Below are 13,221 nucleotides of genomic sequence, written 5' to 3' on the forward strand. Positions count from 1 at the left end.
ACAAGATCTCTCCCTCCTCACTGCAGCCTTCTATACCTCGTGGTATTTTGACCATTAGGTTACAATGAGTGGTTAAGTGGTTTGGCTACGAATCAGCACTCTGCTGGTTCGAATCCTACTACTGCCATGAGCTCTGTAGGTAGCCTTGGGTAAACCACGCCTCTCAATCCCAGCTCGCCAGCTGTATTGTGAGGATAATAATAGCACTGACTTGTTCACTGCTCTGAGTGGGGCACTAATCTGTCTAGAAGAGTGGTATATAAGTGCAATTATTTAACTGTAAGCTCCCTCTGCTTGCAATCCATAAGTTGCAATCCTATATTGTGTGTGTAACTTTTATTAAATTATTCATCTGGAAAGGTACCTACTGCACCTAGAGGTGATTTTTTAAAAAATCAACACATTTCATGTGCAGTGTGTTTTGTAATCCTTACTGCATTTTCTCTCTACACTAAGCCATTTTACAGACTGGAATATAAAACTGCTGTGAACATGCAAAAAGCTGAATATAAATATTTCAATAAATATAGTAGGTTGTCTGTGAAGATCCTGTAGGTTTGTGGCTGGGGAAAGAGTCCAGTTTAACCATGCTGGTGAGCTGCAGCGGGTTACAGCTATGTCTCATGAAAATGTAGAATTGCTTTATATTTTAGAAAATAGTTTGTTATGTCCAGGAAGGAAGAACTAGGAAGAAGGGAATGACAATTTGTTCTGGTACTCATGTTTATGTTTTTTCTGGAAGACTTTTAGTTAAAGAAACTTCTTTCATCTGTGAAAAAATCAATAATATAGCTTTGAATGTAGATAAGCCAAAAGAAGAAAAGTCCAAACATTGATCAATGATGGCAGCTTTTCTTACCTTAGATAAGTTATTCAGGTTGCAGCTTGGGCTTTTGGGCAAGTTACAACAAAAAACATTACTAACTGATTTCTCTAGATTATTCGCAGTTTGTACCAGCTTCAGTTTCCAGGTAGCTTGAGTCTTTGACACCAAGCCATTAAACATATCCCAGTACTGCTGCCAAATTCTTGCAGCAGCATCTGTGGTTTTTCCCTTGAAATTGGTTATTTTTAAAAAGTAATGAAAGAAAGAGATTGGCTATCATCCTTTCAACAAGAATATCGTTGTCACTACAATTCCATAAATTGCTGTCCTCTTTTGTTGAGTTGGAGATAAATGTTGGAGTACGAGAGAAAATATATTGCCCACTCTTTCCCATTCCCTCTAATACGATCTCTTTCTGAACTTCAAGAGCAACATTCTGTTTGTGGGGTGACCATTATTCTCTCTTTTTACAGAATTGACCAAAAAATGTCTGGAGGCCAGAGTGGGTATGAACTAAGTGAAGCTAAAGCCATTGTGAATGAGCTGAAGTCTATTAGAAAGGCCATAAACTCAGGCGAAAAAGAGAAGCAAGATTTAATGCAGGTATATTGACATAATTTATATCCTAGAGTTGCAATGATACTATTTTCATGGGGGGGGGGTTGCTAATTATGTTTCTCACCTCCTGAGCAGTGACGAGACCCATCCCAGACTTAAAGGCGTAACTCATTTTGATTGAGGCAAGCCATGCAGCTGTATCAGCCCAGCCAGGACGTGACCAAAAAAGGCAGGGCAGGACTGCAGATTCAGGCTTAAATATTTAGTTTGATGGCCAGATGAAGCCTGTCACATCATCAGGCACGGTCTAGGGGAGAGAACAGCTGAGAAGATGGCTCCAGGACACTTACTGGTTGGGTGACAGAGTGGAGGAGAGGAGCCAGCCCTGAGAGGGGGTTGGAAGAGTAGCCTATTTAATGAGGATCTACAGCAGGCCAGAGAGGATGGAGTATCTCCAGGGTTGCCAGGTCTCCCACCATAGTCCTGTCTTCCTGCCACCACTCCTTTGGACAGTGGGAGAAAAAACAGTGTTGCACATAATGTGACGCCACTTCAAGGAAAATCCTGGAAGTAACGTCATGTCTCTCCAGGAATTTCCAGAAATTCTATGGTAAATCCATAGAGTTTCTGGAAATTCTTAGAGTGATATGATGCCATTTCCAGTTGTCCCTGGAAGTGATGTAATGCCACATGCAATGCCAGTACCCCTAATGTCCCCAACCCCATCTCCCACCAGGTGCCAGCCATCAGTTGGCAACTCTAAGTATTCTTGCTCAGGCAGCACGTGAGAGTGGAGGATATGAAAAGGAGGAGGATCAAGTGATGCAGTGAGGCCTTGCAGGCTCTTCACTATGGGGAAGGTCATGGCAGAACAACAGCAATCCAACTTTGACAAGGAGGAGTGTCACGCTTAACCTTCTTGTTATTGCTTGTGTTTTTTGCCATATTTACCTAATTCTTTCATTAATGTAAAGATAACCGTAAGGTGGGTTGACTCCCAACTTGGACATGGTGAATTGTCAGGGAATTTCTCTGATGATACTTTTTTATAAGTATATGTTTCCATTATTTATTTTGGCTGTGTACAAATATATTATATTAAACAAAGCATAACGCTGAATCAATTGCTGTCTTTTTCTTTTCAGAGTCTTGCAAAGCTGAGAGGAAGATTCCTTTTTGATGAAACAATTGGGAGATCAGAACCAGATCTGAGTTGCAGCCCAGCGCACTCTCAGCTTTCCCTTTCTAGGCAGACTTTGGATGCAGGTTCTCAGACAGACATTTCTGGTGATGTAAGTTTTTCAAGCCACTTAAAGGTGGTAAAGGGGGGAAATAGCTACAGAAGGTTTTTAAAAGGATTTGGATCAAATGGCTGGCTACTACTGTTGCAAAGCACGTTACCAGTAGAGATGGGCACGAACCCAAATATGAACCAAAAAAACCCACGAACCAGCTTGGTTCGTGGTTCGCAAACCAGTGGTTCATGGAAGCTCATTTCCACAAACTTCCACCAACTGGTCTACTGGTTCGTTTGGTTCATATTAAAGGGGTAGTTTAAATGGCCATTTCCCCAGAGAAATGGCCATATAAACTTTTCCTGCCACTTGCAAGCGGCAGGGCCCTTTAAACGGCCCAAACCCCAGCCCCCACCTCCACCTCCCAGCCTCAGCCCCACACTTACCTTGCCCACACTTACCTTTTCGGCCTTCTCTGCTGCCCTGCAGGCCTGCGCAGCAGCAGAAGAGGCCAAAAACGGCCTTACTGCCCCTCACGAGAGGAGAGGGAGGATGTCGCAGGGCGGCTGGGCAAGGTCAGTGTGGGGCTGGGGCTGGGGTTTGGGCTGTTTAAAGGGCCCTGCCACTTCCAAGCGGCAGGTCCCTTTAAACTATCAGCTGGCGGGGGGAGGGGGGTTCCCCCCGTCAAATGTCCCTTTCCCTGCCACTGCTAAGCAGCCGGAAAGGAGCATTTAAACCCCATGAACTGGTTCATGAACTTGCCCCAGTTCGTGCCAGTTCATGGTTCCTGGTTCGTGAAAACCCACAAACTACGAACCTCATGGTTCGGTTTTTTTGTGGTTCGTGCCCATCTCTAGTTGCTAGAACTTTCCATGGAGAAATATTTTCCCCGTCACAAAACTCACTGTTGCTCAAGATAGAATATTCTGTGGTACATCTGGAATTCAGAAGGCTAAATTTCACGGCAATGTTTTTAAAACCATGGAAACTGGACTTCCACCTTATAACTTTGCTGTCATTTTTTTCTGATTGCCAGGAAGGTGAAAGTAGTAGTATTTAAAAATCAGAATACATTTTTTAAAAACAATATAAATTAGAAGGTTTTTTTCTATATAGCCTTTATAACTTTTCAGGTTTTAAAGATGTGACATTTCCTTCAAAGAGCTCTGCAAAAACCTGCCACCATGCATTGGTCAATAAATAGCATGTATTGAGAAAATGTATTTTGCAACACAATACTAGGGGGCACTGTGGTGGAGGCATACAGACACCCATGTAAATTCAGCACCACCAATCTGTTCCCTAAGGTTTTTTGACAGGGAGATACACCAACAGACGAACCTAGGCAGGCATGAGCAGCAGAACAAACTCTCCAGTCTCCATAGAAACTCCGGCAACATCCACGAATCACACAACAGCTGTCTTTGACAGCTCCATGAGTGGCAGCTGCAGGTGAAGCCAATCCCCAGCTGTGAATGCAGCCTCTCAATGCCACCCCCCCCCCCGCCCCAAAAAAGCCAGTGGACAGGGTGGAAAGACCTCATGACTGCAGTACCCTGGCAGAGTCACTTGACTTGAGAGGCCCCCTTCATAGCTTAGCAGGATCACACACCCCAGCAGCAGACAAGGCTCCCAGCCCATTGCTAGCAACAGCCAGAGTGGCAGCAAAAGCATCACCCAGTCACAAATATCCCTGCTCTGAGCCACACACACCCTTTCCCCAGAAAAGTAAGAACAGAAAGGCAAGAGACCAAAAGGCCCAAACTCGCAGCCTCCAACACTCAAGGACCAACCCTTAATTCCCAGGCCAGGAGAGGCAGTTCCCAAAAGACATGCCAGCAGAGATTAGACACCCCGCTGCAAATCTGATGTCACCACCAGCCACATGTGGGAGGCAGAGAATATCACACAGATCAGCATGGCTCAGTGGAAAGGCACTGGGATAGCATGGCTGGGGCTCCTGGTTCAAGCCTCACTTGGGAAGAAGGGAGAGGCAGGCTAAAACCCTGGATCTGACTTTTTTCACATGACCCCACAAATAGCAAAAGGGGAAGCAGGATGGCCTAGCCAATGAGGTGCCCCAGAGATCTATAATTTTGGCCAGGACGTGACTCCACAATGCCCTTCTGCTGAATGCTTGGCAGTAGCACCATAGCATCCACATTGGATCCCACCCACTATTAACAATCTATGTGGCTTATCAGATGTCAGCAGTGCTGTGGGAAGAGTGCGGGACCCCCCAGGATCCCCCTTCCCAGAGCAGTTGCCCACTGTCTTGGACTGCCCTCCAAGTGGCACCCAGCACCCTGCAGTGTGTGTAAGGGGGAAAAGGGGGTGGGTGGGGACCGATGTGTGGACTCAGCCTCCAAGGTGCCACTGGACCACCACTCTCTTGTGCAGCAGAAAGTGCACAAGAGGTCCACTGAGGTCCACTGACACCTGGAAAACCTACCAGAACCACCCCAGCATTACCAGCCCTGAGACAGCCCACCTTCTGGGATGTATGAAGGGGCAGCCCTGCAGGGAAGTGGAAGAACTGGGGCAGGGAGGGGCATGGAGCTAGTGTCATTTGCACACAAGCAGGCAGGGAGGGAGGTGTGGGACAACCCCAGACTTCATTAAATTGCAAATCATGAAGGGGGGCCCTGGACCCAGGCTTCCAACTTGCGGAAGCAGGCTGAGTCATCCCTAGCACTGCATGCCCGCGAGTCGACTCGCGAGTGAGGTGGACTCTCAGCTGAACTGCTGCCTGAGCAAGGATGCTCTCGGAGCCAAGCTGGAAGTGCAAGCTGAGAAGAGTGAAGGGCACTCAGACATCCTGGTTGGATTGTCACCTGCATGAAGAAAAGAGACGTGCTGCTCCCTGACCACTCCCCGTCCCCCCCCCCCCCAAATTGCTGTGTTAAATATTTGGAGTAGTAGCAGAGATCTTCTTTTCTTTGAAACATAAACCATCTTTTTGGCAATTTTAAAAGTAAAAACAATTAAGCTAAAATCATCAAAAGTTAATTTGATCAAAAAGGTCCTTGAAGAATGACCTGTAGAGCTTACATAATAATCTTACATTTCTTAGGTTTATATGAATACTGTTTGTTTTTCCTTTAACAGAGATTGTCAAGGTAAATGAATGTAAAGGTCAAGTTTAAAGCTTCCCAGTTTCAGAAACTGGTGAGCAAATATTTCATTGAAAATGTATTTTTCTACATCTGACATTGACTGATGGAATGTTTTAGCAACCTAAAAATCTCTGGGATCTCATCGACCTATATGCCAGCCATTGGTTTGCATCCACAAATGTTTTCCAAATACTGGCATATTCCTTTAAGGTAGTGTGATGAAAGGCTGTGGGAGTGATTGTACTTGGATTTTCTGAGAAGACTCCAAACTTGAATGTGGTTCTTTAGCAGTCTCAATTTCATTGAAGTACTACTTTGAACTTCATTGATCTCCGACAAAGTTCTGAGTTCAAAGTAGTAAGTAACAACTTGGGATGAATTAAATGCTGGTTCAAAGTAGACCTTTAACGGAATTGCACCTGCTTTTACTGAATTTTGTCCTGGGGTGATTTTGCTGTCAAAAATGTAAATTCTGCTTGAAAATATTTGAGTAATCATTAGAGTTTGCGCTGAAAACCAATTGTTACTATGAAATGTGTTTCTGTTTTAGTGTTCTTTAGAGAAATTTACATTAATTTGCAAAGTAGCAGTCTCTTATAGATGTGCTTTTTATTTAATTTGGTGGTTCTTTCAACAGGTTGGCATCAGAAATAGGTCCAATTTAGCTGAAAAGGTCAGGCTGAGTCTTCAGTACGAAGAAGCCAAAAGAAGGTACTGACAGGGTTCATTTCTTAGGTAAAGTGTGGGTTGGAATCTGAGTTTATAAATAACCTTGCAGCCAATCTCATGCATGCAGTGACATCTGCTGGACAGATCTGTGAAAAGATCACTGACCGTTCTTTTCAAATGAAAAAATTGTTGAACCTTCATATCTTTTATTTGTATTCTTTCTAGACAACGTGAATTCTAAACATTGCGCCATTTGCAAATGCTGAAAAGATGGGGTTGGATTAGGGTTGCCAACTTCCAGGTGGGGCCTGGAGACCTTCCAGAATTAGTACTGTTCTCCAGACTACAGAGATCAGTTCCGCTGGAAAAATTGGTTGCTTTGGAAAGTGGATTCTGGCATTATACCCCAATGAGATCCCTCCCCAGGCTACATCTTGCAGGTTCCACAAATTTCTCAACCCAGAGTTGGCAACTCTAGGTTGTATCCAGCCAGCTTTCTCATTCAATCTTACCTAGTTTGCCCCCTTACTGCAGACCTTGTCCCACATGGCTTATGTCCTTAAAGTTCCCGGGATCCTCAACGTTGCCTTTTTGGTGATCAGAGAAGACCCCCATCCTCCCTTTTTCAACACTGGAAAAACTGGTTGCATTCATTGCACAGTGAGCACAGAGGAAATGAAATAGTTCCACAGCTCTTCATATATCATCTAATGTGAACTAAACTAAAATATCAGGAAGGAAATTAGGAATTTACTTGTGAACTCTGTTTTACATATCAGCTTCTTGAACAAATAATAAGTTGAACATTAACTCTGTACTTCAGATTTGAGTGTATCCATAGGAGATGATGTTAATTGGAACAATAATATATGAGATTAACAGTACAGTTCTTATGGAGAGTTCCTCCAGTATAAACCCATTGATTTCAGTGGGCTTACACTGGAGTACTTCTGCATTGGTTTATGCTGATGAGATCAGCACCTTAATTATTATGCTTTAGAATTTTTGCTCCCCAATCCTCAACCTATTTAAAATTAAAATGAAATAGTCCTAAATCTAAGTATCTTAGTTTAAACGGTTTGAGAATCTTATGGTTGCATTGTTTTTATTCTATAAGAAATGTTAGAATAGCACTATTATACCTCCAGTTCTGAAATATGATATCTCAAAATTGCATTGCTTTTAGTAGAAGCCATTTTTATTTATAAGACTGCCCTTGATATAACAGGAAAGAACAAAAATGTCTGTTACCTTATTAACATACACAGCACTAGTTACAAACTACACAAAAATTTAAGATAAGTCTCATTCTTAACTGGAAAATGATGCAAAGAGTTGTTACTAATATTTTCAACTGTTATGAAGCAATTTAGCCATGTGTTGGTTTTCAATGCAGGCTTTCTGCACGCTTGGTTATTCAGAACCAGTAGCTAATTCTACAGTGAGGTAGAAAAAGTGCTTATAAAAATTTATTCTTCCCAGTTCTGTAAAATATCTATGGGCATAATAAATGACATCTGACTATAAGTTTTTCCAGCTGTGATAAAGTTCTTGACATATAACTACATTAGATGCTGTTCATTGTCCCTGTACAGCTAGACACATCCTAAGAGATATTACCCCCAGTTTCCTGCCACTGATGATGATATCAGTCTACTGAAGTGGCCTCTTCCCACTTTTACAAACTAATAATGTACGAGTACAAGTTCAAGTCACTCCCTTGTCAAAAATATTAATATAAACAGGATAAATATCAATCCTGGGATCAGGAGGAAGACTCCTGCAGTACCTAAGTCTCCCCTGCCCCAAATTTCTGATTGCATGTATTCATCTTCCTTGCATTTCATGTTTTAGACAAGAGTGCAACTTGTAAAGACCTTTTCATGTCAGTGTGAAAAGTGTGAAGCACTCTAGCCTAGGTCACAATCCAGGGATCCAGATGCTAACATTGGGCACGAGCATCCCAAGCATGTAGTGCAACAGGAGTGTGAGCTTCAAGAAGACTGGAACTGATAGTGAAGAGGGAGGGAGTGCGAGAGAGCTGGACAGTGGTCCAGAAGGACCAGGAAATGAGTCCACACTTCCTCGAAAGACAGAATCGGAGTTGGAGCCTGTGTAATTCAGAAAGTTCCAGATCCCAGCTAAACCTGACACTGTATGATTACCTCTGTACGCCCTGTAAGGCTTTTAGCTTTGTTTTGAAAATAGCAATCTCTCATTCCGCTCAACAATCTACTTTTGAAACTCCAGGTTTTTTTCACAAGCAGTTTCATTGTGAGCTTTGGGTAGTACTTTCAAATAAGACCAAGAGACCCAGGGCTGCATAAATAGGAGCTCCTTGGATTGTGGCTATTGGTTACTAATTCTCTTTCATATTTGTTAAACACCAGTTGGGTGGTCATTGTGTAACATAATAACGAAAGAACACCCATCTTGGTCTAGGTATCTTAGGCCTGATTTAAACATGACACTGGCAGGAAGAACTTATTGATGTGACTTTGCATGCGCCTCATTCCTCTTTTAAATTAGGCTGCTACACACACAAAATAGTTCTGTGTGCAGAGCTGTTTTGAATGCTCAGACATGTACGTTTTTCTTGCCCATCAACACCATGTTTAATTCATATCTTAAAGTATGGACAAAACAGAAAAGACAAGGGTATAGGTGAGAACATAATATTTTGGCAAGCAGTAGAGACATGGAGAAGTCACCTGGCAGCAGGGGAAAAAATCCGGATGTACAGGATCAAGAAAGGAATCTGGGTTGATTCACAGGTGACATTGACTGAGGTCAGGGACTGTTTGTCTTATGTAGTACAGTAGAAGGAACAGTTTGAATTAATCCTCCTTTTCCTCCCTCATCATTTTAACAAGTTTGCAGTACAATTTCTTGAAAGTTTCAAGAAGCTTCAAGCAATATCCTTCAGCATGTATAGAAAGGGCTGTATTGGTTAAGACTGATTTTTTTTTCCACCTAAAAGGGGAGAAGGAGATCTGCCTTAAAATGAAGCTTAACGTTGACAAGCTGTGTGTTGCAAGGTGGGCTGAAATCTTAATTCACAGAGAACAAGTGTATTATGAGAATAAGATAATGCAGTATGTATAAAGGGCCTTGATGCTGTTAAGAAGATATTGCACTCAGAGGGCGAGAGGGCATTTTAGTGTTCCTGCCCTTATTATCCTGGGTCCCTTTTATGAAATGGCTAACAAGGGTGCCAATTATGATAGTAGATAACTCAGCTGTTGCGGAGAGAAAAAGGAGTCCCTGTGAGAATGCCACCTCATCTTGTAAGTCATTGAACTGCTGTCAGAAGTGCGTACTTTCAGATAATACCAGGCTTGGTTAGTTTAGAACCAGTGACCCAGAGAATAAAAGCTTCTGCATTCCATTATCAGTCTTAGGCTAACAATCTGGTTCCTCTTCAAAATGTTCCATATACAAATGCCTCAAGAACTACATTGCTTAAAATACTGATTTCACTTCCTCAATAGTGGTTTAAAATTTGAATCCCCCCCCCCGAGCGATTAGAGTAACTGTTATCATATGGCATACGTTCATCTTCTAATTAACATAAACATTCATACAAAAGACAATAATCTGAGTTGCAGAAAATTGCTTGAAGCTGCCGTTTACTTGAGAAAAAAATCTCAAGGATTTTAAGGCTAATCTGTGAATTGACCTATGAGACAAGAAAACGGGGCAGTCAATTTTTTACACAATACCTGTTCCTGATACTATTTTATGTGGATAACTAAGCTAATATCAAGCCTATTAAATGTTTCTTAGTTTTCCATGATGTTAAGGAAATGGTTTATAACCCTGAAAAATTAATAGTGTTTAAGTACAGAGATTTTATTATTTATTTATTTTATTAAATTTATAACCCGCTCTCCCCATAAGTGGACTCAGAGCAGGTAACAACAATAAATAAAATCACATTTAAATATATTAGTTACATTAAAATACATTAAAACACAAAAAATCAATGCAAGAGGCAGCAGCTTTTAACAGCAACACATACACCAAACCCAATACAATACATTCCATGGGATGAGTGATGGCATACCTGTTAGGTAGGTTAGCAGATGATTGGGAGGAAGGGGACTGCATTCTCCACTCAAAAGGAGATCGGCAGAAAAGGAGCTCACCCAGCCCCAACCTCAACCATATGCCTGGCGGAACATCTGTCTTACAGGCCTGGCGGAAAGATAGTAAATCCTGCTGGGACCTGGTTTCCACTGACAGAGAGTTCCACCAGATGGATGCCAGGACCGAAAAGGTCCTGACCTTGGCCCTGGTCAAGGCCAGGCGAGCATCCTTGGAGCCAGGGACCACCAACAGCTGTCTATCAGTTGACCCTAAGTACCATCCGGAAACATATGGTGAGAGACGGTTCTTACGTTTTTGTATGTAATGAGCCAAGGTCGTTCAGTAGACTTCATGGCAGACGGGGTATGAGTGAGAATCTCCCAATCTGACAGTTATACCAAACTACCTCTCCAGAGAGGGTTGCTAGCTATTACAAGAAACGGCACCTCTCTTCTCACTTACAATAGCTATTTATCTGTGTGACTTTTGGAGTCACTATAGAATGAAATAGTCTAATGACCCAATTATCACATAGTAATGGAAACTGTGATGAATAGCAGGGAAGTCTAAATCAACCCTCAGGATGAGTAGATCTAACATGTAAGACGGCACACTGTAATAGTGTAAACCCGTTTACATTACATTTGAAGCTCACAGCAACCATTCTCTTCCTTTTCTTTCGTATGGCGTTTATGGAACCACCCCAAACAAAAATAGTAAAACCCCTTTGAATTAGAGTTGCCAACCTTCATGTAGTACAAACAACAAGTCCGGGAATACACAATCAACCAACAGTTCCTTTTTCTTATAAACAGTATATTAGTGCAAAAGTGCAAAGGTGCAAAGTGCAAATGAATAAATACAATATACAATAAATACAATAAGATCTCCTGTTTCTTCTGTCCAAGTCGTTATGCAATGATAGCAACGTCCATAGGGAATGCCGTGAAAACCCACAATGGGGACTCAGCAATATGCAAACGGAGAGTCACAATATTAGAAGGGGCGGTGACCCCAGTCCAAGCTGAAGAGAAATCCAAATGTGCCGACGGGATTATGCATGCATGTTATACAATTCCCGTTTCGTATAGATCATACTTCTTCCTGGGCACAATTAATCCTGGACTGTAACAAAAGTATAAACTTACGAAAATTCATAAAACATTCATAGAAAATTCATTAAAAAATCCATTATACATGTAAACACTATATACTCACTGGTCACCAATATACTAATTTCTCCAATGTGACTACTCATAAGGTCTCCTCCCAACATTCAGTGCATAACGAACATAAATCACAACTATAATACAACGGACAAGTAATCATACGAGGAAAGGGCTCCCTTAAGTACATTATTACAAATTAGTTAATTGACATAATTCTTTCCATTAAATGACATCTTAAAGGGCAGCACAACTTACATACAAGAATACAATGATTCTGAAATGATATAGATCAAACAATATAACGAACAGCAATATCAGGAAAACGACCTGATTTAACCAAAAACGAAGGGCAGCATAATACAAGTCTAAAGAATATTACATTTACAATAAATATACGTAAATCTTATTAACTACTTATACAAAACCCAACTAGTGGGCTTGTAGCAATCCTATTAAGGAGAGAGGGAATCCTAAATTGATGACTATATCTATTGCGCTTATAGCAATCCTATTACGGAAAGAAGACCTTCATGTAGTGTCTGGAGATCTCCCGGAGCTGTAAGTGATCTTCAGGGCACAGAGAACAGTGCACTGGAGAAAATGGCTGCTCCAGAGGGTGGACTGTATGACATTATAGCCGGCTGAGATCCACCCCCCCACCCATCCCTGCCCTTTCCAGGGTCCACTTCCCAAATCTCCAGAAATTTCCCAATCTGGAGCTGGCAACCCTAACCCTAAGCTAAGGCTTCTTAAAGTGCGACTGTAACACTTCTATGGCTGTTGCAGTCAGTGGGGTTAGGCATAATTCTGTTTATGACTGCACTGCTAGTTCAACAAGTATGATTCATCTGTCACTGATATACACACTACATTGACTTGCCCATTTTGTATTATACCAGGAATTTTCAGCAGAATGCATATCTGTATTATACCAGGAATTCTTTGGCAAATTTGAATACATATTGCTTATCCATTCCCTCTCTCTTTCTTTTTAAACGTGTGCGCATGTCCGTATTAGCATGGCCAACCTAAAGATTGAACTGTCTAAGTTAGAAAGTGAAGCTTGGCCTGGGGCCCTGGACATTGAGAAGAAAAAGCTGATGCTGATTAATGAAAAGGAAGAGCTTCTAAAAGAACTTCAATTTGTCACCCCATGTAAACGCACTCAAGATGAATTGGAGCATCTGGAAACGGAAAGGAAAAGGCTGGAAGAGGAGCTGTCTGTGAAAAGCACACCTAGCGATGCACTTACGGAACGGTAAGACTTTTCTTTTTCTTCCTCCCCCTAACATTAAGTACTTCTTTCTTCACTTTAACCTTTTGTACTCATTGCAGAGGCCGAGCAGTGCCCTGATGGGCCATTTTCCTTCACTAGCTGTTCTGTGTAGGTTTTAATTAAATTTATTATTAGTCCACTGGGCAGTCACGCAAGGAGACCTTCACACCGTGACAGAACTCACAGAGCTGGTATTATTCCAAGTTATCTGTTGCTCCGCATTTGTGACCAGCATGGAAATGCCTGCACTGGATGCTAAATAGCCGAAGGAAGCCAGCAGAGC

General features: G+C 42.0%; 1 protein-coding gene across 2 annotated transcripts in view; it reads left to right on the top strand.

The window, feature by feature from the left end:
- The window catches only part of WWC2 (WW and C2 domain containing 2), a 161,430-nt gene that overhangs the window by 88,924 nt on the left and 59,285 nt on the right, over nucleotides 1-13,221 (top strand). For both annotated transcript variants that reach the window (XM_054990137.1, XM_054990138.1), the window contains exons 6-9: nucleotides 1,300-1,429; nucleotides 2,530-2,676; nucleotides 6,373-6,446; nucleotides 12,681-12,920. In XM_054990137.1, the coding sequence (XP_054846112.1) occupies nucleotides 1,300-1,429; nucleotides 2,530-2,676; nucleotides 6,373-6,446; nucleotides 12,681-12,920 (591 nt within the window). The remainder of the gene's footprint in view (nucleotides 1-1,299; nucleotides 1,430-2,529; nucleotides 2,677-6,372; nucleotides 6,447-12,680; nucleotides 12,921-13,221) is intronic.

The sequence above is a fragment of the Eublepharis macularius genome, chromosome 10, assembly GCF_028583425.1.
Source record: "Eublepharis macularius isolate TG4126 chromosome 10, MPM_Emac_v1.0, whole genome shotgun sequence".
Classification (NCBI taxonomy): domain Eukaryota; kingdom Metazoa; phylum Chordata; class Lepidosauria; order Squamata; family Eublepharidae; genus Eublepharis; species Eublepharis macularius.